The 24,429-nt window shown below is 34.3% G+C and overlaps 2 protein-coding genes and 1 non-coding gene across 3 annotated transcripts; 1 reads left to right on the plus strand and 2 right to left on the minus strand.

Annotated features, from left to right (window-relative positions):
* Positions 1-1,769: 1,769 nt before the first annotated feature.
* Positions 1,770-4,186, minus strand: LOC105767512 (uncharacterized). Its single transcript, XM_012587066.2, has 2 exons — positions 2,639-4,186; positions 1,770-2,085 (listed from the first exon to the last, which is right to left on the minus strand). Exons 1-2 carry the CDS (start codon positions 4,040-4,042, stop codon positions 1,972-1,974), a joined length of 1,518 nt encoding a protein of 505 aa, XP_012442520.1. The 5' UTR covers positions 4,043-4,186; the 3' UTR covers positions 1,770-1,971.
* Positions 4,187-13,640: 9,454 nt separating this feature from the next.
* LOC128036277 (small nucleolar RNA R71) lies at positions 13,641-13,747 on the plus strand. The gene has a single exon (XR_008193075.1). It is a non-coding gene; the product is annotated as a small nucleolar RNA R71 (small nucleolar RNA).
* Positions 13,748-20,221: 6,474 nt separating this feature from the next.
* Positions 20,222-20,722, minus strand: LOC105765390 (uncharacterized). Its single transcript, XM_012584458.1, has one exon. The coding sequence runs from the start codon at positions 20,720-20,722 to the stop codon at positions 20,222-20,224; it is 501 nt and encodes a 166-aa protein (XP_012439912.1).
* Between the last annotated feature and the right edge of the window lie 3,707 nt (positions 20,723-24,429).

Below are 24,429 nucleotides of genomic sequence, written 5' to 3' on the forward strand. Positions count from 1 at the left end.
GTGTTTTTAAGTGTTTTTCTATGAAAATCTATAGATATTGAATGATATGAGGATGAAGGGAATCAATGGAATTAAGTTTTGGAATCAAAACTTGATGAATAGGAGTTTGGGATGCAAAGGACGTCACAAGAATAGGGGAGACGGAAACTAAGGTGAAAATAAAACTAGGTGGGGGAATATATAGGGTGTTTTAAAGTTTTTGCTTTAATTGTCTTTTAAAAACTCACAATTTAGACTCTTTTACAAATTAGTTCTTGCTTCAAAATTAATAATCTTTTAAACACTATTTTCAAAAATTGATTTAATTTTTTAAAAAATTATAGACAAAAACATTTTCGATTACCATGCTTGCAGAATTCCCGAGCACACTAAAGATATAATCCCTAAAATAACTTCAAAATTTCTAGCCCAATTTCGGGGTGTTATAGAGTGAAAGAAAAAAATGATATTAAAATTATATTTGTAAAAAAAAAGCAATAATTATGTTATAAGTGAAGTAGTAAAGTGTTATGGGAAAACATTTTTAGGCTTGAGTTCAATCTTTAGATATTGTATTTTAACATTTTATATAAAATTGTAAAAGATAAAAATACTATTATATTAATATTAAACTATATTAAAAGAGAAATTTTAAATAAATTTTTAAATTAATGTTGAATTAACTCATAACGTCGACTTAATAAAATACTTTATATAAATATAAATAATTATATATAAAACTTCCTACCAGCAAAGTGCTTTATCATGAACAAAAAGACACCATTATATTAATCAATTTGTTAATTATATGTTTATTACTATTTCAGTTTTTCCAATTATAATTTTCATTAAACTAATAAAATACTATTTGTCCATTTTGATAAATAATTCATCATATCCATATGGTAATGATAAAAACATTAAGCTTTTAAAGCGTAATAAAAAGTGAAATAGTATTATATGTCAGAACGAGTAAAAGTAAGAAACCGATATATATATCTAAACGAATAAAAAGTTAATGTTTAAACATATGAAAAAAGAAATCCAAAAGTTGCCAAAAGTTATAAGCCATAATTTATTCCCTTTATTAGTATGATTGGTACGGTTTCGCACTTGGTTGTTTATTTATTTAGGTCAAATTATACAGTAAAAATTTAAAGATTAAAATATATTCTAACTATTTATATACTTTATATATTTCAAATTTACTTTTAAAATTTACACCTTTCTATTTTCAGATTTAAAAACCTACTTTTAAATTATATATAACTATGTAATAATTTAATCAAAAGTTAATGATATTAACTCTTTAGACTAATCAATAATATTATAAAAATATAAAAACTAAATTATATTAAAATTAAAATATAAAAATTAATTTTTAAATTTAAATACAATAAGGGGACTAAAATGAAAGTAACCATTTTATAACCATCATGGAAGAAGGTCATAACATTTTATTATACCGAGTAAATATAACTTATTTTAATTTAAATTTAGTAAAAATGTTAAATATATAAATTAGAGGCATGGATTTAATTGAACGTTTTAAATGCTACAAATAGAAACCTGATTATATAAACAATAAAATGTGTGAGACTAAAAATTAAGCATTTCTGTCCCTATATAGGTGTCACCATGAAAATACCAAGGACGCTCTTTTAATATATAGTTATAGATTGAACATTTAATACTGTCTTTTTTTCCTTGCAAAACAACTTCACTGATTTTTCATCTTTAAGGTTTGTAGTTGATGTACGTCCATAATATGCACACAGAGTTGCAGACGATGAGACAATCATTTTCCTTGAAAGAAAAGAAGCTCTCCTTGTTACAATCGTTATGTTTGTAAAATTACAAAATTAAGATAGCTAAAAGCAAATTCGCCAAAAATGGCTGGCCGGGTGGGAAGTATGCACTATGCAGGGATAATGTAATCAAGTGTATAAATATCTTGTTATTTACATGGGAATTGTCAATGTTTGGCACATTCTATGGAGGAGTGACACTCTCAAACCGATGGCATGCTCTAATCTTGACTTCGACCCTCAGGCTGTCCACCCCTTCTCCACCGTTGATAACCTCACAGCATTGTCTACGTGGCGCCTGTTCATACAACAATTTTTTTAACCAAACGTGTCATTGTTAGTCACTAAAATCAAATTTCAAACCAAGCTTTTAATTTTCGTTTTCATGCCTTGCACGAATTGCGCAAAAATTGATGGACACCAAATATTCGATTTCCCTTTTTGCTCTATACGTGTACCCTTTTTATACGATTGAGGTGAAGTCACTTATTAATGACCACTTGGTCAAATTTCTCATGTTGGATTCTTGGCCAACCAGATTGTGACAAAGTGAGGTAAATTAATGACCACTTTGTCTGGATTAAAAAAATTCAAAAACTCAACTCCGAAAAGGTCAAGTTTAGTTTTGCCTGCCATGGACTTGTGTCGTGTAGTGTATGAAACCAATTGGTCAGCCATTTTAGGCCATTTATTGCGGTCGGGTTCAACCAACCAAGGACAAGTTGATAAGTGCTAACCCACCTAACTAGTTAACAATGGTAAAGTGCATTCAACAACCAAAACAATGAACGAGCCAACTAAAAGTAAAAATTGACAAAGAGAGTAAAAAGATTAGATAGGGAGTTGCTCACCATCCTCCAAATGGCAGGGCTCAACCTTGCACTCGAGACGTTGAAGAATTGAACAGCCACAGCACGGGTATAGTCCGGCCTATCACATTCTTTGGCTGAATCTTCGACATTCCTCACATAAGTGGTCAGGGTTGTATCCCCATTAACCCTCTCAGCAGAACCCAAGAAATACGTAACTGGTCTCTCACACGGGTCTTTTTCAACGGGTCGGGTGTTAAACGTGAAAGGCCCATTGCTCCAAGTCCTCCATGATTGAAACGTGGAAAGAGCCGTTTCAAGCTTCTTGGCCGTAACCAGAGACGGATACAACTGCACATTGTAGCCCCACGACAATGAAATAGACCAGTTACGCTTGAAATCGTAACAGAAACTATGCTGTAGCGCCCGACTTGGATCCTTTTCATAAGCAGTAATTAGCTTCTGGAGTGAACCAATCCGTGTCATACCCGGAAAAACGGGTTGAACATAATCGAGGTGGTGAAGTGACACCAATGGCGCCAAAGGATGCGCTGACAGTAAACCATAAGGGTCCCCTCGAATATCTAACTGATGGAAACCAAGCTCTTTAGTGGCAGGGACACCAATCTCGCTCATGCAACCCTGAACCTTCTGGTCCGACCCATAAAATGATGCGTACCGATCAATGCAGCCATCTAAGACTTTAACGAGCTCAGCTGCTAAAGGGTAGCTTATGGCGAATCCACCGCCACCATAAGCCATGTTATAAGAGTGTATCACATCTTGCTCCACGCTCTCAGAGTTCCCACCAATGTAATACATTTGGTTGTGGTCGTATTTGTTTAAAACAGTCAACAAATTCTCAAGGAAAAACAGTGTGTCGTCGTCCCCCATTACGAACCACCTCACGTTGTCCAATCCAAGCTCGAAGCTTTCCTTCACTATACGTGCCATACGAACAGCAGAACGTGATCCGTACCAACTTGTGTACTTGAACCTGGAAGTGTCCTCGGAGATTTTGTAGGGAGGGGATGTAGGTGGCAAGTTTTCACCATTGGGAGGCTTCTCATCCAGCCAAACGAACCCACGGCAAACGTTAGGTCTCCACCATAGCTCACAGAAACGGCGGCGCTGGTTCCAGGTCTTGGCTGAGCCGCCGATGCCAAACTGGATATGGGACAAATTCGTCCGTCCATAAGCCTTACTGGAAGAACTATTTTTGGCAATGAACATTTGTTGGTTATTATTGCAGATTGGAGAAGAGAGCCAACGGGGTTGAACAGAGAAAGCAAAGTAGAAAAACAGAGAGATTGAGGCAACTATGAAAATAGCTAGGGTTGTTTTCAATAAGAAAACTAAAACATCAATTGGTTTTATGGTAATCGTTGAAACAAGGAATTTCCAGGTTTTAAAAGGGTCCAACATGGTTTCCCTAGTAGATGACATCCTATGTTATCTGTAAATAAAGAACCAAACTGTTAGTAGTGGAAAAGAAAGGGAAAAGGAAAATGGTTGTTTGTAGGTAGATATCAAATCCCTTTAAAGTCTCTTATGGTTTCTTTTAAATTTGAGTTTTTGTGCGATTTTATTATCTATTTATCAACGTCAAATTCTGGGTTTCATCCTTCAACTATATTCAAATTTAAGATTTAATCTTATTATTAGAACAAAATTATTAGCTAGTACAAATAGTTAATTGTTAATAGTTAATACCGTTAATTAATTTAATTAATATATTAACCTGTTCGAAGAAAAAAACTCACTCATTACAACATAAAAGATACATGTGAAAAAAAATCCACATAACACTTTAATTACCATAATTATTAGTGTTAACTATTTGAATTAGTTAATGATATTACAAAAATAGATTATCAATTTATATCAAACTAAAATATAGAGATTTAACAAAACAGTGGTCATAATAGAGGAACCAAAACTACCAATTGACCTTTTATTAAATGCCATTCTAGAAAGAAAGAGTTAATTGCACAATACACTTATAAACTATCACCTTCTTTCTAAATTGGTCCCCAAACTTTAAAATAATTTTATTGCAACCCTAAACTTTTGATGTTATATTAATAAGATCCTTTCATTACTAAAATATTTAATTTCACTGTTAAATGTGATTTGACATAGTTTAAAATAAAAATTTTAAAGTAAAATAAATATTTTACAAATGGATGTTGTAAAAGTACTTGATTTTGAGGATTTCAAAGGTTTTACATAAGTTTCATCACTCGCTCACTCGGTTTTTATTTTTATTTTTAAAAGTTATGTAGTAACATTTTAATTTTTAATTTAATTTTAAATAATGTCATATAAAATTTGACATTTCATTTAATAGTTTTAATAATTAAAAGACTTTATTGATATATTATAAATACTTTAAAATATAATTAAAATAATAAAATCTGAAAGTCAATTTCAAATTAACTTTAGAAAGAAAACTTAAAAGTAAAAAGGGCGATAAATGGTATTTTATTTTTACGTCTTCCGAAGCCTAGTAAGTTCCGATTTGAATACGATATACTATTTACTTGGTTAATTCTAGACGTGTTTTAATAATTTTATAATTATTTTTAATTTTATTAAAAAAGTATGCAATATTGAAATATATGAAATTATATATTAATAGACTAAGAGTGATTATTTGATACCCTACCAGCGTACATTTTTTTTATTGCATGGGTAGCCTTATAAAGTTGGCATATATGTCTATTTTTTTTATATTTTACAATAAGAAAATATTTGGTACACTATGAGTAAAGTTTTTAGACTCCATAAGCAAAGTAAGGAGTTGACGAGCGTCCCATAAAAGTACAGTAAAATGTTAAAAAAATAAGATGTGTGACAAATTTTTAAGGTTGCTTGTTGAATAAAAAAAGTATCCTATCAATATACCAAATACTAACCCTTTTACTATACCCCTATAGAACACTTCTCAATTTCCTAACCCTGCTAGTGGAGTCTAAAAAGCTTTAGGTTTGATACCGCTAAATGTAATACCCCACCTAATCGTCGAATTTAAGAGGTGAGATGTCACATTCATTGTTGAGGCAATTACAAACTCAATTCAACACTGTAAAGAAGAATCATATGAACAAATTAAGTATAATCATGCATTCAATGAAATAAATGAGTTTTACAACTTCTAAAAGCATTATTAATTCAAATATGAGTTCTAAGTAAGCTTACAAAAACTCTCATGAATCGCCAATAAAAAAAGTTTTCACACTCGAGTTTCTTTAAGGTCCCAAAATTAGAGGAGAAATGGGAGTAAATTGAATAAATAGTAAACCGACGGGCTCTATTGAAAAATTTGGAAAATTTTTGGTTGGTTAGTAATTAGTTGGGATGTAATTCTGGTTCAATTGGGTTGGAATTGACTAATTCCTTAGTGGGGAATATAATGATTAGCGGAAAATGGTTTAGAGTAAGGTCTTTAATGACCGTGTATAAAGGATATATATAGGTGTTGGAGGGAAATTTTTGCTAAAGGAGTTCTTAAACATCTCTAAGGTCAATGGATTGTTTGTCTTAATTTACATGAGCAACCTAGTAGTGCTTTAAACATTGTCCATTGACTTTAAATGTGACCCCCGTCTACATATCCTTGACATCCACTGCTCCATGAAGGTATACTTTGGCTACTTCAAAGGGACTTGACCAGTAGGATTTCAGTTTGCCAAGGAACATTTTCAACCTTGAGTTGAATAACAACACCGGTTGTTCTAGTTCAAATTGTCATGGCATAATTCTCTTATCATGCTAGCGCTTGGCCTTCTCCTTATAAAGTTTAGCATTATCATACGCTTATGCCCTAAATTCTTCCAATTCATTTAATTCAAGCAATCTTCTATTGCCGCAGCTTTCCAATCCATGTTCAATTGCTTTACAGCCCAGTATGCCCTATGCTCTAACTCAACCGGCAAATGACACGACTTTCTGTAGACAAGTTTGAATGATTACATTCATAACGGGGTTTTGTAAGTAGTGTGATATTCCCATAAAGTTTTGTTCAGCCTTAAGGACCAATCCTTACAATTTGGATTAATAACTTTTTGCAAAATCTGCTTAATTTCCCTGCTGGAAATTTTAGCTTGCCTGTTCGTTCGGGGATGATATGCCATGGCAATCTTTTGTTTACTCCATACCTTTCTAGGGTATTGGCAACTAGCTTGCAATCGAAGTGAGATCTCTCATCACTAATGATGGCTCGAGGCATACCGAATCTCGTGAAGATGTTCTTGTGCAAGAACTTCATTATTGACTTGGCATCATTGGTAGGTAGAGTTATGGCTTCTACCCATTTGGAGACATAATAGATTGCCACAAATATGTATAAATTGCCGAACGAGGGTGGAAATGGACCCAAAAAGTCTATCCCCTAAACATCGAATAACTCAACTTCCAAAATATTTTGCAGTGGCATTCCATGTCTCCCAGATAGGTTGTCTATTCTCTGACAACGATCGCATGTCTTATAAATTTCATGGGCGTCTTTGAACAAATTTGACCAATAGAACCTAGATTGGAGTACCTTTGCTTCGGTTCTTACTCCTCCAAAATGCCCTCCAAACGGGACTGAATGACAATGTTACAATACACTGTTCATCTATTAATCAGGAATACATTATTGACTTATTTGATCAGCACATTTCTCATATAGATAAGTCTCATCCCAATCGTAGAATATTGCATCATTCAAGAATTCTTGTTTGCCCTGGCTATTCAGATTAGGTGACAACAGTCCACTGCCTAAGAAGTTTACAATATCGGCATACCAAGGCAATGTCGTGGCAATTAACAACTGCTCGTCTAGGAAATTGTCCTTAATAAGCTTGATATGACCGTCTTCATTTCTAGCTTCTAATCTTAATAGGTGATCTGCCACTTGATTTTTAGCTTTATTTTTGTCTCGAATCTGGAAATCAAAATCTTGCAATAAAAGCATCCACCGAATCAGTCTTAGCTTTGCATCCTTCTTAGTCACTAAATATTTAATGGGAGAATGGTCTGTGTAAACCATGACTTTGGTACCAACTAAATATGATTGGAATTTATCAAATGCAAATACCACAGCTAATAATTCCTTTTCCGTGGTGGTGTAATTAAGTTGCGCATCAGTTAGAGTCCGACTAGCATAATAGATTGCATGAAATATTTTTTCTTTCCTTTGCCATAATACTGCTCCCATGGCATAATCACCGGCATCACACATGAGCTCGAATGACAATGTCCACTCAGGAGCTATTACAATCGGTGCAGCCACCAGTCGTTTTTTTAACTCCTCGAAAGCTAACAAATAAGGTTCATTAAAAATTAAAGGTTTATTTTGTTCCAACAAGGCACACAAGGGAAACCTTATGCCTTGTCAACTTTAGCCCCTTTAACACTCGTTGGAGGTGGCAGCTTCTCAATCACTTCGATTTTTGCCTTGTCAACTTCAATTCCTTTATGGGAAACCTTATGCCCTAGGATAATGGCTTATTTTACCATGAAATGACACTTTTCCTAGTTTAAGATGAGATTAATCTCCTCACAGTGTTGAATTACCAATTCTAAGTTGTGCAAACAACCTTCGAAATCATTCTCAAATACTGAGAAATTGTAACAGCCCGTTTTTGGGCCTAGTCAGAATAGTGGTTTCGGGGCCACAAATTCGACGAGAAAAAAATTGTGATATTCTTATATTTTTATGATCTATAGATGTACGGAATGATTTCGTGAAAATTTCATTCGAAAATTTTGATGTTTCGGCACTCAATTTAGTCGAAAGGATTAAATTGTAAAAAAAAGTCCAAAACTTTAACCCCTTGGCCGAATTTCACATGAGGAAGACATAGCTAGGGTTTTTCAAGCTTTCAAGCTTCCAAGCTCGATTGTAAGTTTGTTTTAGCCCTGTTTTTAATGTTTTTTACATTTTTGAGATCCTCGTAGCTCGGTTTAGTTATTTCTACCATTATTTTGAGCTAGGGTTTGTGTTTAAAAATTTACCCATGGATGACATAAATGTTTTTTGATGTTTTATGGTAGAATATGAAAGTTTAAAGTGTAATAAATAACTTTTACCAAGTGATTTTTAGTGAAATTGCATAAAAGGACTTATTTGTAAAAGTTGTAAAATATGTGTAAAAAAAGAAAAAAATTATTTAGTGAAAATTGTGGGCTTCTATAAGAGGGAATATGAATCGGCTAGGCTTGAGTAATGAGAAAAATGAGTACTTTTCATTTTACGAGCCTAGGGGTAAAATTGTATGTGAAAAGTTAGGGGCAAAAATGTAATTTTTGCCATAAGGTGTTTTTGGGGCTGAATTGAAAATGTGTGTATTAAATGAGTTAAATGTGTTATTATAGATCAGGAAAGATGAGGAACTGACCTTGACCGGGGAAAAGGCAAGGTTGTGGACTAAGACGCAAACATTTAAGATTTTAAACCGAGGTAAGTTTGCATGTAAATAATGCATCTTTTTTACTTACGCTTTCATATTTTGATATATTTTGTGAAATGTGGCTGAATATTTGATGAATTTGACAAAATATCGACAAGTGAGAAATTTCCCGGTTGAACCTTAAGAATAGAATAGGATACAAGTGACATGTCACTAGGAACCTATGTGAAATTGTGACTAAGTGAATCTGGGTGCTAGTCTTCTAAGTTCTAGCAGTGACTGGGTAATCCGGCATGTGTTGTGGATACTTGACAGCTTGTGTGAGTAGCACTGAGTAGTTACGAATGACCGACAGCTTGTGTGAGCAGACCCGCGAATGTGAATAGATTGAGAACGAGCTTATGTGTGATAAGTGAAGTGAAGTAGCTTTGGCTACAAGTGTGGCACTATGTGCAATATTCCAATGTATCCGTTAATATTCTGATGTGTTCAACGGGAAATGACTAAGTGTAAATGATTGTGATTATGTGATGAATGAGTGCAGGTACATCTGTACATATATATTCATGAGCAATATGCTCGATATGTGATCGAATTTTGGTAAGGTTGATGTGGAGTAAGTATGACTATGAAGACTTGTAAATATTTGATAATGACTAGCTATTGTAATGGCTAGCTATGAACATGCTTGGTGTTATGTGTGTGTAAATGAAAGTTAATACAAAGAAAACATGAAAGAGTAAAATTAGTAATAAAACATTTTTGGACAATAGCCGTTGTATAAATTTGAAAAATCACCAAAAATTGTGAAAATCGAATTAAAGATTGAATAACATATGAAATTAAATATTATTGAGTCTAGTTTTACATGAGAGAAACGGTGTAACCAAGAGAATTTCATATTATGAGATATTTGAATTTTTATGAGATAGGGTCAGAGTGATTTCAGAATCCCTTATTGTGATTTTGTAAACTCATTAAAAATTGTATAAAAATAATTATGGGTTAGAATTTATATTTTTAAAATTCTTAATGAGTCTATTTTCAATAGAAACAAACAGAAACATCATCTGAATCCTGTACGAGGAGATAATTGATTTTTAGTGAAAAAGGGTCGAAACTGTCAAACAGCAGAAAAAGGATGAATTTAAAGAATAAACTGTACTTATTGGCTAAACCATAAATTCTGAATATTTTATGGTAAGAAGATATGTGAGTGTATTTTCATAAAAATTTAGCATATCTTAATTTAGAGTTCCCTATCTCAAGATATAAATAATTTATTAACTATGACTCACGTAGATAGCTTGATATAAACATGAGTGAATAGTGAAACTATGTGCAAATATGATTGTATTATCTTGAGAACACATTATGAGGATTGATAAAAGCATGTTAATAATTTTTTTATTATTTACATACCAACTTACAAAGCTATATGCTTACTCCCTTTTCTCTTCCTTATCTTATAGTGTCACCAAGCTAGCTCGGGGTACGGAGATCGTCGGAGATCCATCCACATTATCAACACTCTTTTGGTATTTTGAAAGCAATATCATGAATTATGGCATGTATAGAGGACTTTATTATTTTGTTATGTGTCATAATTGATTTGGCCTAAACTGTTGGCCTATGATATTTGATAGTTCATTTTGTATAAGGCCATTGATGTTGGCTATTATTGGCTAAATTGTACGTTTATGATAATGCCATGTTGTGTGTTGATAAATTTGGTATAAGTGTGTAAATGTTTGGATGGAAAAAGGCTTGGTAAATAGCCTAACTTTCATCCACACGACTGGCCACATGGCCATGTGCTCAAGGCGTGTGCCCCTATTTTTCAAGAAATTTTTCAAAGTTTTCAAAAGTTCTCAGTTTGGTCTTGAACCACTTTCAAAGTATGTATTGGGTCTCGGAAGCCCATATTATGGACTTGATGATGAAATATGAAAACTTCTAATTTTGATGAAATTTCATGACTCAATTTTGTATGATTTGTTATGTTTAAGTCCGGTAATGCCTCGTACCTATCCCGACATCTGACATGGGTAAGGGGTGTTACAGAAATCATCCATAAACACTTTGAGGAACTTCTCAACCATATCCAAGAATATGGAAATCATGCACCATTGGAATGTTGCTAACGCATTACATAGACTAAATGACATTCTTCTGAAGGTGAATGCCCCATACGGACAGGTGAATGTTGTATTTTCTTGATCTTCTTGGGCAATTGCAATCTGATTGCACCCAGAGTATCCATCTAAGAAATAGTATAAATCCTTTCCAGCTAATCAATCTGACATTTGGTCAATGAAGGGTAGTGGAAAATGCTCTTTCCTTGTCGCTTTGTTGAGCTTATTATAGTCCATGTAGACTCGCCATCCCATGATAGTTCGTGTAGGTATAAGCTCATTATTGTCGTTACTGACCATAGTGACACCTCCCTTCTTTGGCACACATTGGGCTAGACTCACACAAGAGCTATCCAAGATTGGGTAGAAAATTCCACCCTCAAATCATTTGATTATATCCTTTTTCACCACCTCTTTCATAATGGGGTTCAACCTCCTTTGTTGCTCAATAGAATTGCCATGGTAGTCTTTCAGCAGAATTTTCTGCATGCAGAGTGTGGGGATGATTCCTTTAATATCGACGATTGTCCAACCTAATGCCTTTTTGAATTTCTTAAGCACAGCTAACAACTTAACTTCTTGATCATCAGTCAGCTTAGCAGACACAACCACGGGTAGCATGTTATCCTTTCCTAAATATGCGTACTTTAACTGTGAAGGTAGAGGTTTTAACGCTAAGGTGGGTGGTTCTTCTACGGATAATTTAGAAGGGTTGAAAGTTCGAGCAGATAAATCTAATGTGTCAAACCTCTTTCCAGGTCTATCGATAATTAGTTTGGATTCCAACAACTCACTGTGGTGTCCTAATGGCTCTTCATAATCAATATCAACTGCATTTGATTCACTATGCTCTTTGTAATGGTATTTTTTCTCAAATTCCTCTTCCACAACGGAAACTAACAAATTGACAACATGACACTCTTCGATATCATCAGCACATTTCAAAGCATTGAAAACATTAAAAGTGATTTGTTGATCGTTCACTCTCATAGTTAATTCTCCTTTTTGAACATCAATCAAAGTCCTACCTGTTGCAAGGAAAGGTCTACTCAGAATTATAGGTACATCATTGTTAGCTTTACAGTCTAACACAATAAAAATAATAGAAAAATGAATTTATCTATCCTTACCAGGACATCCTCATTTTACCTTCTTAGTGTGCATATGATCGATCTGCCAATTGCAAGGTTACAGTGGTAGGTCCTAGCTTTTTGAACATAGACATAGGCATAAGATTTATGTTCTCTCCTAAATCACACAAGGCCTTCTGAACATATTGGTTACCAATTGAGCAAGGTATTGTAAAGCTTCCAAGGTCCTTCAACTTTGGAGGCAATTTATTTGTCAACGTAGCAGTGCACCCTTCAGTAAGTGCGACTATTTCAAATTTTCTCAATCATCTCTTCTTTGAAATTATGTCTTTCATAAACTTGACATAGTTAGGTATTTGCTCCAAGGCTTATACCAAATGTATATTGATGTGAAGTTTTTTAAGGACATCCAAGAATCACTTGAAATGTTGGTCTTGTTTGTGATTTTGAAAGCATGGACGAACTTCAGGTTGTAATGTTTGTTTTGCCTAGGCATTATGTTCAGAATTGCTATATGAGTTTGTTTCGGCATTGCTTGGTCTAGTTTTCTCAATTGTAGTGCTCTTCTTGGGTTGTTCAAGGGTTTTGATTATAAGTGGTTCTGAATTTGATGATTCAGGAACAACATTCTTAACAACTCTATCTAGCTGTGTGCCACTTCTAAGAGTGATTGCTTTACAATGTTCTTTCCAATGTGGTCTTGCTTTCTCGGTATAACTAGAAAAAGTTCCTTGTGTTCTTAAGTTCAAAGAATTAGCTATTTGTCCCACTTGATTCTTTAAAGCTCGTAATGGTGATGCTTGACTCTAGATCATAGCATCGTTCTTGGCCATATACTCCTTCAGTAGAGACTCAATAGATGAGGAAGAAGATGATGTCTGTCCTTGTTGAACTCATTGTTGAGCGGAACATTCATGGCATTAGGTCTAATATCCATGTTGGAATTTCTAGCTCCTTGATTGTTCCACCCAAAACTTGGGTATTGTCTCCAACTGAGGTTATATGTGTTGGAATAAGGATTGTTGTTCCTATTGAATTGCCCATATAGTAGACAGATGATGGGTTTGAGGGACACTCTTCAAACACATGATCCTCACCACAATAAACACAAGATAACTTAGCTGCTTTCAGCTTTTTCACCTCACTAGGCTTTTGCATGATCTTTATCATGTTGGCTAAATAAGATACCTAAGTAGTAAATAAGGTAATATCATCAGGTTCAAATGATCAAACCACTCTCCTACAAGTTTTAGCTCTTGTTGTGGGGTATTGATAATCATTATTGGTGATTCTTTCCAAAATCTTGTAGGTTTTATTGTAGGACTTACCCGACGAAGTTCCATTAGTTGAAGCATCAACCACCATTCGTGTCAGTGCATTCAAACTATTGTAGAACATCTCCATTTGGGTCCAATGCTGAAATCCATGCATAAGACATTTCATAAGCAAATCTTTGAACCTTTCACATGCTTCATACAATGTTTCATCCTTTAGTTGCTTTAAGGATGTTATGTCATTTCTTAGTTTGATATTCATATTGGGTGGGTTATATCGTAGCAAAAATCTTTGACATAGATCATTCCATGATTCTACTATTCCAGATGGTAAGGCGTCAAACCATGTTCTAGCACAATCTCTTAAAGAATAGGGAAATAGTTTAAGTTTTAAGGAATCTTCAGGTACACCTTGTTGTTTGGAAGAATTGCAAACCTCCAAGAAAAGTCTCAAGTGCAATCTGGGATCATTAGTTGGCAAACAACCAAACTGACCAATTGATTGAAGCATCTGAAACATTACAGGTTTCAGTTCAAAATGGGGAGCTTGAATTTGTGGCCTAACTATTTCAGGATTTAGGTTGCCTATGATGTGCACTACATGCTTTCGAATTAGCCTATCTTGATCATCAAACATCTGAGCAACAGGATGATTAACATTCGGAACTCCCGGATTACGTTCCTCATTTATAATAGGTGGATTGTTATAGTCTTGATTCATTGCTCTTTGTTCTCTTCTCCTTCTTGGCAAGGTCCTTTCAATTTCTGGATCTAAGGGATAGAGTCCTTCAACAGGAATGCCTCTATACAACTAGCAATAGATCTGTTGAGATAATGAAACAAACAAATTAGCAACTAAAACTATAAAAATTACAATAACAAAAACTAAAGTTACCAATTGCCAATCCCCAACAATGGCGCAAAAAACTTACTATTCGATTGGGTACTAATGTGGTTTACCTTTATCAAAAGCAAGACTTAGGGTTACTCACCCTTAAAGCACTATATGTCTATAGGCTTGGGATTAGTAGCTACTATTAAAGCTCAACCCTCTAAATCGTGTAAGGTAAGGCTCTATGTCTAGATTTTACACGAGTATTTCACTCAACACTCACTTATATTACCCAACTTCGGTCCAGGTAACCTAATCCTATCGGTGTCAAGCTACCTTAAGACGTATTGAGCGTTCATCAGCACTCTCTTAAGCATTTAAACAAAAACAACTATTGGGTAAAGCAATAATATGAACCATATTAATCCATAAACATTAATTGAATTTAAAACATCATCCTAAGCAAACCACAATAGTATTAAGTTAGCTTGTGGCTAGGCTACACAAATTCAAGTTGTTTCCGTATCATCGATATCCCAAAATATCAATTTACAACAAAAGAATTGAAATAAAATACAGAGGAAGAAATCTAGGTTTCAAAACTCTAATCCCCTAACTCGGCGTCTTGTTTCTCATCTTCACCAAAGTTCAAAGTCAGCTCAACTTTTCCTTCTTGCCACAATAAGACCTTTGTCCAAGCTCAGAAAAATTGTCGTATTTGTTTCTCCCTTTTTTATTGCCTTTTATACTTTGGTTGTCTTCTAGGGTAAAAGTTGTCAGCCAATGATTGTTTTTCCCTAATTTTGAGGTGAATATTCTTCATTACACGTGCATGGTGGGTCCCAAATGCCGAGCACTGTCATTGTTGATTGGGTTTTTGTTGTTTTCTTCACCAGCAATGCCACGACAACCTCTCACAATGCCTCAACAAATCGCCATCCTCTGCTACCCTTCTCCCTTAAACCTGCCATTTAGCCACAACAAGACCTTTCCACAAGCAATTAAAAATGAAGATGTAATAAAGTACTCACCATCCGAAGTTCTTAGATGCACTGTTCGATTGACTAGAAATAGTCATGCAATTACATAAAATGAAGCTAATTTTACCTAAGTAGAACCAATTAATTAAGTCTAAAAGTATGAATTATAACTGTTTTCAAGAGATATCAATTAGTAATTAGCTGAGATGTAATTTTGGTTCAATTGAGTTGGAACCGACTAATTCCTTAGTGGGGAATATAATGATTAGCAGTAAATAGTTTAGAGTGAGGTCTTTGATGACTGCCTATAGAGGATATATATATAGGTGTAGGAGGGATTTTTTTCTAAAAGAGTTCTTCTCAATTCTGTTTACAGATTCCCATCTCATTTGTGTCGCCTTCTTTAGTTGATTCAAAAAAAAAGAAAACTTAGGAGAGCTCTGCATGGACTGTTGGATCTGGTGCCTTAAGTGTAGTATTTTCGTGAATGTACACTTGTAATTTTTTTCAAACAGATTGATTAATAAAATTATTCATGAATTATGTTAATACTTTGTATATTGTCCTCACATGGTTTTTGCACGTAAAGCAAAATGGAAGCAAATGTTACTGACTGGTTGTCTAATGTTTAACTACTATTAAGTGGTATTATGTGGCCAGATCGTAATATAGAAAGACAACTTATATTAGTAGATAAACCTAAACATGTCCTTAGTCTAATTGGAAATGAATAAACCAATTGAAAGACTAATATGTCATCTATCAAGTCCAATTAGGGAGATACATTGTCTTGGGCATCGAAACAGATGACTCCCCAAAGATAGAGACGTAGATGTGACTAATTGGACTGACGGTACATTGGAATGGACCCAAGACGAATAGATTCTGAATCCATTTATGGATTTATTCAATTGTGATGTTTACGGTGTGGCATACCTAAATCCTGAGTGGATGATGGATTATATATGTGTGACTCGTACACTTTGATGTAAGTAAAAGTCTGAGTTCAAATAGATAAAGAGTTGAAAGTTGCTGCGTTGGGTGTATGACTATGTAGCATCATTCACAATAGTGGAATTTATAGCCCGACACATGGGTAAATGATATCCTCTCATAGACATTACATGGTTGATGAAAAGTAAACGTGGCCACGAGTCATTCGTCTTTGTGATGGATGACTTGATCACTATTTGATAGTGGTTGACTTTTTATGAAGGAAGATGTGGTTACCATGAAATAAAATAGGATTATATTTGGAGAACGGATATTATCTCAGAGAAATCAAAGATACCCTATAAGGGTAACACACTTGTCACAAGGTCATTGGAAAAACACCGAGTAATTACTTTTGTAAAAGTATGTCATTGGGGAGAGCTCAGTCACAATACTATAGTGGAATGACTTTTTGAGTAAATGAGTTTATAATTAATAGGCGAAAATTTAGAACTTAATTATAAACCATTTGAGCCTTAATTACATATGTCTAATCGGTCCCTCTACTAACTCGTTAAAACAATAAATGAATTGCGTGTTTAAATAGAAATAAAAGGATTGAATAGGAAAAGAGAATAAGAAACATTCATAAATAATTATGGTTTTCTCTGAAATGGAGAAATGGAATCATTTGGAAATTAATGTAGGTTTCAAAAATGGAAATGAAAATGGAAATTGAAATTATCCATTTGTAATCCTATATGGATTACTTAAAAATGATTAGAAGAATGAGTTTATGTTTTGGACTATTTTGAAGCCCGAAAATGAAAACAAATCATTCGATTATAGTGAACATATTGAACATATATTCTCAAAATTTTACTAAGGGCAAAATCGTCAAAATTTTGTTGGGGGTAAAATAGGGAGGGGAAAATTGTTTTATATATAAATATTAAAGTTTTTTTTGGGAAATAGAAAAATTAAATTGGGTTGGATCACATTATAGAGTAATCGGTCAAAAATGCCCAAGAAGTACTCGTAATTGGACCCGATGTGAGAGAGAACGAAAAACCCCTCATGGACATGAAAGGGGCGACAACCCTAGTAGGAATACTAGGATGTGTCATCCACCCTAATTCTATTCTAAGTAGGATGTTGTTTTTCTATTTGAAATAAACCATTACAACTCACCAAGGGTTCTACCTTCTCTTCCTATAAATAGATGACATTGGTAGAACTATTAACACATTTATTTGAGAGGTTTTTATTCTGCCAAAAAGCAGAGAGAATTTATTCTCAACTATTACATATATTTTTTCTGAATAAAAATTCTACCGGCTTTTACTAAGAAGAGATAATTTTCATTTTCACCCGAAAAGGAGAGAAAACTTTACCTAATTCTGTGTTTTGATTCAATTGATTCAAGCCCCCACTTGAAGTAGTTCGTGGTACAAGAATAGTGAAGAAATTCATTTGGTTGAAAGCCGGGAACAACAAAGGTCCGCTAAGCTGAAAACACATGTATGAATTTGGTTAATTTTTATTGCTATAAGTATCACAAACCGGGTTGATTTCAAAATTTTAATTTTTCGTTGTGCAAGAAAACTGTTTTCAAACCAAGATTTTTCCATCACAATAGACGTGAGATTTAAAGTCTGGAAGTATGGAATTTGAGAAGCCAATAAGCTTTCTCTTCTTTCTGTACTCGTGGATTAGAGGAAGAGTGAGAGTAAAGATTTTCTAATAAGTTTCTGTATAATGGTTTCTGGATTTAAGGTTTGAATGCTTTCGATTTAGCCGATATATGGTTGTTGTGCTTAAATCTTAGGACGATGAAGGAGTTGGCATTTGGAAAAGCTAAGCTGACAAGGATGAATAAGTTTAGGTGAGTTTTTGTACTCTACCTTTGGGTGGTTGATGAAAATGTGCTAATTGAATGATTTGTGTTATTTTTGTTCTAAGTTGCTTGAATACGTTGTTGTGTATGATAATGGTGAATGCATAACCCTGTACAAGTATGAGAACACTTGTAAGTATTATTTTTAATATCAAATGGTTATGTCATGACATTATATAAGTGGCGTACTGTATGTTATGTATTAAGTAATTTGATTTGCGTGAAATGCATGATTATATTATATGCGGAGTACAAAAGAATTTACCTTAATGGGGTAGATGAATATATGAATAATTGGATAATTAGAGGAATTGGCAGATTTTTATGGGACTCAAAAGAGTTTGGCAGTATCGTGGAATAGTATCTACTAGCTAGCTAGAGCGACATCGTGATGATGGCGTATCGACTCTATGGAGCGACACCATGGTAACAGTTATTGACTGGTCCTTTACGGCGACACAATGTAAACAGTACATAGGTCCTTCGGGGTGACACCTTAGAAGAGGTTTACCAATGCTCCAGAACCAAAGGTCCATAGGAAAACATGAAATCATATTGTGTAAGACCATAGCTGAGCTTCGACAACATATGAAGTTCCCCAAGAGAATAAACATGACATTGTATTGTGTAAGACTAAAGTTTGGCTATGACAACATTTGAAGTCCGCCAGGATCATAAACATATCATATTGTGTAAGACCATAGCTGGGTTATGACAACATATGAAGTCCTCTAGGACAGTAAACATGGCATCATATAGTGTATGATGCGAACCAGCCTTGTTTGATTGAGTTGAGTCGCTTTTGTTGCCCGATCGTCTAACGAAGAAGTGTCGTTCGTATTGCTTCAAGTAAAGATGTAGTCGTCTTTGAAATGGCACTTGCGTTCAAATTATGTGCAATGGAGTTGTTTAAGTGCAAAGGTTCAGTTACTAAAAGAAAAGATTTAGTTTGAGAAAGGGAAATTTGATTTGAATGAAAAACGGATTGATAGGCTTAAAAACAAGAAAGAACCAACACTACGGGTAAGTGCTGACCCGAATCTTATATGTTCTTAAGGTGGATGATGAACGGTGTAAAAGGACCTCGACCCACTATCTATCAAAGATAGGAACCTTGGTATAAGTAGAATGCCACACTTTGGTTGAAAGTGATAAGTTCGGTTTGCAAATAGCAGGGTTGACGCCACTAACTAGTAGATAAGCCAACGGAGTCTTTGGACGAAATTGAGAGAAGAAAATTCTCACAAAAATATTCAGTATATTATAAATTTGGCAAAAGTCGTTTTACAAATGAACAATCAAATATTTATAGTTCTTCATAAGCTAGCTGAATAGAAAAACTTAAAAGCTAAGAAAAATCAAGAAAATTCCAAAATTAATTCCCTAAGGAGATTCAGCTGAATGGGAGCTCCAATGGGCAGCTTAAGAATGAAGCAAATGAATCTTGTAGAGATGAATGCACCGGTATTCAAATGGCCATGTCTAGATTCGACCAAGCCCTTAAATGACTCCTTAAATTGCTACTTGTTGGCTGAAAAGTTAGGAACATTAAAGAGGGTCTTGAACAACCAAAATAAGTGTGAAAAGTCAGTTATGGAGAGTCACTTGGTGTGAAAATTATTAGCTGAATAGCCTTTGGTGTGAATGCTAAAAATGAGCAACATATAGATGTTTGGAGATGACAAATTCGGCTGAACATTCATTTGGAGAACCATGCATGCATCGCCCAAATGCATTGAACCTACGGTGCATGCACCCATGTCGTCCAAGGTAGATTCCTGCACCAAAATAAATCAACAAATTAATCATGCATAAAACTCATTAAATCGGCAGCAAATGAATGTAAAAATTTGCACATAAAATTCGGTGAACTAATTAAATATTTGTATGAGTTTAGGACATATTTAAGACACTAAACTAATTAGGACATTTAATAACACTCAATTATTATTTGACCAGAATTAAACATAATTAATTACTTAACTACTTTAACTAATGACAAATTAAATAATTATTCTAGCAAAATAAATGTAAACTCAAATAAACTTAAGATGAGCTAAATGAGCTAAGAATGAGCTCGTTGAGCTAAAGTTGAGCTGAGTGAGCTTGAAATAGAGTGCACGGATTGCTCGTCTTGCTGGTCCATGAGCTTTCAAGAAGACCAGCCAAGGATTCACCCCAAACCCAATCAACCAAAGCTAAAATTGCATCTTTCAACTTCTTAGCCCTAGCTCGAGTAATAGGTCTTTTAGGTAGCTCGAGAGAAGGTTCGTTAGCACTTAATAGCTCTTGGGTCTCGATTTCATCATTCCCTCCCTCTTCGAGGCGATTTGTCCCCAAATTGCTACCTGCATCGAATGGAGATAAATCAACCACATTAAAACTTGCGCTAATATTATAATCACCTGGAAGATCAAGCTTGTAGGAATTCTCATTAATTCGTTCCAAAACTTGAAAGGGACTGTCTCCTCTTGGTAATAGCTTTGACCTTCGTTGGGCTGGGAACATTTCCTTCCTCATATGAACCCAAACCCAATCTCTGGGTTTGAACACTATTTGCTTTCTTCCTTTATTTGCAGCTCGCATATATTGTTCGGTTCGGGCTTAAATATTGGCCTTCACCTTTTGGTGAAGTTGCTTCACATAATCAGCCTTTCGCTTAGCATCGGCATGTACGAGCTGATCATTAGGCAAGGGAAGCAAATCCAGCGGGGTTAAAGGATTAAACCTGTAAACAACCTCAAATGGCGAATGTTTAGTGGCAGAATGAACAAATCTATTGTAAGCAAATTCCACATGCGGTAGGCAATCGTCCCATGATTTGAGGTTCTTTCGAAAGATAGCTCGCAATAAAGTTGATAATACACGATTCACAACCTCCGTTTCTCCATCTGTTTGGGGATGACATGTTGTGGAGAATAATAGCTTCGTTCCTAGTTTTCCCCATAAAGACCTCCAAAAATGACTTAGGAACTTTGTGTCTCGATCGGATACGATTGTTCTCAGAATCCCGTGAAGTCGTACAACCTCCCTAAAGAACAAGTTGGCAATATGAACAGCATCGTCAGTTTTAGAGCAAGCTATAAAATGTGACATTTTTGAAAATCTATCTACAACAACAAAGATAGAGTCCTTTCCCGTTTTAGTTCTTGGAAGTCCTAAGACAAAATCCATAGAAAGATCGACCCATGGTGCGTTAGATAGCAATGGTTTGTAAAGTCCATGTGGATTAATCTTTGACTTGGCCTTCTTGCAAGTTATACAAACCCGTTCAACATCTTTTCTCATTCCAGGCCAAAAGAAATGTTCATGGAGGGTTGACAAAGTCTTAGCCACCCCGAAATGGCCCATGAGTCCACCACCATGTGCCTCAATCACCAACAATTTCTGTATTGAGCTTTGCGGAACACAAAGCTTGCCTTCACGAAAAAGAAATCCGTCAAACCTGAAATACTTATCAACAGTTTTGTTTTCACAAGATTTGTAAATAGCACCAAAATCAGCACCATCGACATACATTTCTTTTAAAAAGGCAAATCCAAGCAACTTTGAATCCAAATGTGATAACAAAGTATATCAACGAGATAATGCGTCAGCCACAATATTTTCCTTACCTTTCTTGTATTTGATGATATAAGGAAAAGATTCTAAATACTCTACCCATTTGGCATGTCGTTTGTTCAGTTTTTCTTAACCCTTGATATGTTTCAACGCCTCATGATCCGAGTGTATGATAAACACTTTTGGCCATAAATAGTGCTGCCAATTCTCGAGAGCTCGAATTAGAGCGTACATTTCCTTATTGTACGTTGGATAGTTAAGAACGATTCCATTTAACTTCTCACTAAAATAAGCAACGGGCCTTCCATCTTGCGTTAGAACGGCTCCAATTCCAGCACCTGAGGCATCACATTCGACTTCAAACATTTTAGTAAAGTCAGGTAGCACAAGCAATGGGGCGTTAGTTAAACAAGATTTAATAGCAATAAAAGATTTTTCTTGTTCTTCATTCCAATAAAAGGCAGAAGATTTTTTAACCACGCTAGTTAGAGGTGCTGCAAACGTGCTAAAACATGGAGAGGAAGAGGACAAAGATGAAGTTGTTTGGGAAGCCATTAAAAAACTATAGAAAGCTTGAAAATGAAAAAGGCTAAACTTTATTGTAGTTATGAAGGAAATATAGGGTAAAAGCAAAAAACGAAATGGGATGAAAATGTGAGAAGAAACTGAATCGGGTAGGTTAAAACATGGGAGAGAAGAAGTTGTGATGTGTGTGATAATACTACCCTTAATCATGGGTTGACAAGGCAAAACAACTAACATTTAGCAGGAAAATAAAATGGAATTAGCGCAAATTTGTGAGAATTAAAAGAATTTGGGCTATTGGCTTCAATTTGTACGTATTGTGGCCTAAATGGAAACATGTAATAAGAGGAAATAAACAGTTAAATAAATTTATTGGGTAACAAATAAGAAAAAGTACAAATAAAATAAACAAAGAAAATTTCTGCAAAAGAACAATTATTAAGTATTTCGAAGAGAAATATTTTTTTATTATAGGAGCTCCAAAATCATGTTTCAGGCATTGACCATTAACTTTGAAAGTGGATCTCATTTTTCCTCTTTAACGTCAACAGCTCCATGAGCGTATATACGCTCGACTTCGAATTGTAACAGCTCGTTTTTTAGTGGTGTCGAAAATAGTGATGTCGAGGCCACAAATCTGACGAGTAAATTCATAAATATTATTATTTAATATTTACAAGTCAAATTTGGTTTTAAAAAAAGCTTTTGATATAGTAATTTATGATATTTCAATGATTAATTATGTTCAAGTGGTAAGACTCTAAGGTCAAGTGCTTTTGGAAAATGAGGTATTGGGACCTCGTTTCTATAAACCGAGCCGTAAATATTTTTATAAATATTTACAGAGTTTTATTAAGGTTTTAGTAAAGTTTCGTTAAGAAATTTTAATGTTTAGATAGTTAATTAATTAAAAGGACTAAATCGTAAAAGATGTAAAATTTTATCACTATTTGATTTGAGTGATTAAATAGTGTGTTTAATAAATGAAATGGGACTTAAATGGTAATTAAACCATTTAAGGAGTTAGTGGACAAATATGGACATAGATTGTGTATTTTATTTAATTATTAACTAAGGTTAAAATGATAATTTGGTATATTAAATTAAAATAAAATAAAAACAAAAGGCTAATTTATTATCATCCTTTTGGTTTCTTCTTCAACAACCGAATTTCCATGGATTTAGGGATGAAGCTTTCAGCCATGGTGAAATTTCAGGCATGGTATGTGATTTTGGCCTCGTTTTTATTAATTCTTATGTTTTTGAGGTCGATGCAATTAGGTCCAGCTAACTCGTACCTTCGATTTTGAAAATTTTAAACATATTGAATGTTGCCATTGATGAATCTATATGATTTTAGATATTAAATGATGAATTTGAAGTATTAGTTGTTATTTATAAGTAAATTGTTAAGTAGTTTTGATTAATTTACCGATTAGGGACTAAATTATTGAAATAGTACAAATACAAGGATTTTTGTGAAATTATTATAAATATGGGCTCTATTGGATGCCATGAATATTTATTTGGCATGATTTTGCATTAAAATGGTTAATTTGAATGTTTTAGGCTTAGGACTAAATTGAATAAAAATGAAAAGGTGAGGGCAATTTTGTAAAAAAGTCAAAATGATTAAATTGCATAAAATGGAGTTATTTTTGTCTAAATTAATAGATTGAATGAAATTATTAATTTACATCATGAATGCGTGAAAAATTGAGGAGAAGAGAAAATTACCAAATAGCCTTGTACTTTGACATTTCTGCAAATTTAGCCAGGTAAGTTCATATGAACTATAACCACTTAAATGTTGATTGAATTGAATGTTTAATATTTGGCTCTATTTTAATTGAATCATTATATATATATATATATATATATGTTATTATACAATTTATCATGTAATGAAACGATGGAAATCCAACGATGTTTCGACGACTATCGAGGCCGTTTGAACCTTAGGAATTCGTAGGATACAAATGACATCTCATTAGGGTTTCCATGTTTTGGGTGCTGGTATTGAATGTCCTACTGATGGCTGAGGTCTGGCATGTGTTGTGGATACTCCAAAGCTCGTGTGAACAGCATCGTGTAGCTTACATTCCTACCTACAGCTCGTGTGAGCAGCCCCATTTCACAGCTCGTGTGAGCAGACTCATTTCACAGCTCGTCTGAGCAACAATGTAAAAGAAAGGAAATGTTATGAT

The sequence above is a fragment of the Gossypium raimondii genome, chromosome 13, assembly GCF_025698545.1.
Source record: "Gossypium raimondii isolate GPD5lz chromosome 13, ASM2569854v1, whole genome shotgun sequence".
NCBI lineage: Eukaryota > Viridiplantae > Streptophyta > Magnoliopsida > Malvales > Malvaceae > Gossypium > Gossypium raimondii.

What these genes read in the sequence shown, in the direction of transcription:
- LOC105765390 (XM_012584458.1), bottom strand. Translation starts at nt 20,722, where the DNA reads ATGCGAGCTGCAAATAAAGGAAGAAAGCAAATAGTGTTCAAACCCAGA.
- LOC105767512 (XM_012587066.2), bottom strand. Translation starts at nt 4,042, where the DNA reads ATGTCATCTACTAGGGAAACCATGTTGGACCCTTTTAAAACCTGGAAA. An exon ending in GCCCTGCCATTTGGAGGATG is followed by an intron (nt 2,086 to 2,638) that starts GTGAGCAACTCC and finishes TTGTATGAACAG; the next exon opens with GCGCCACGTAGACAATGCTG.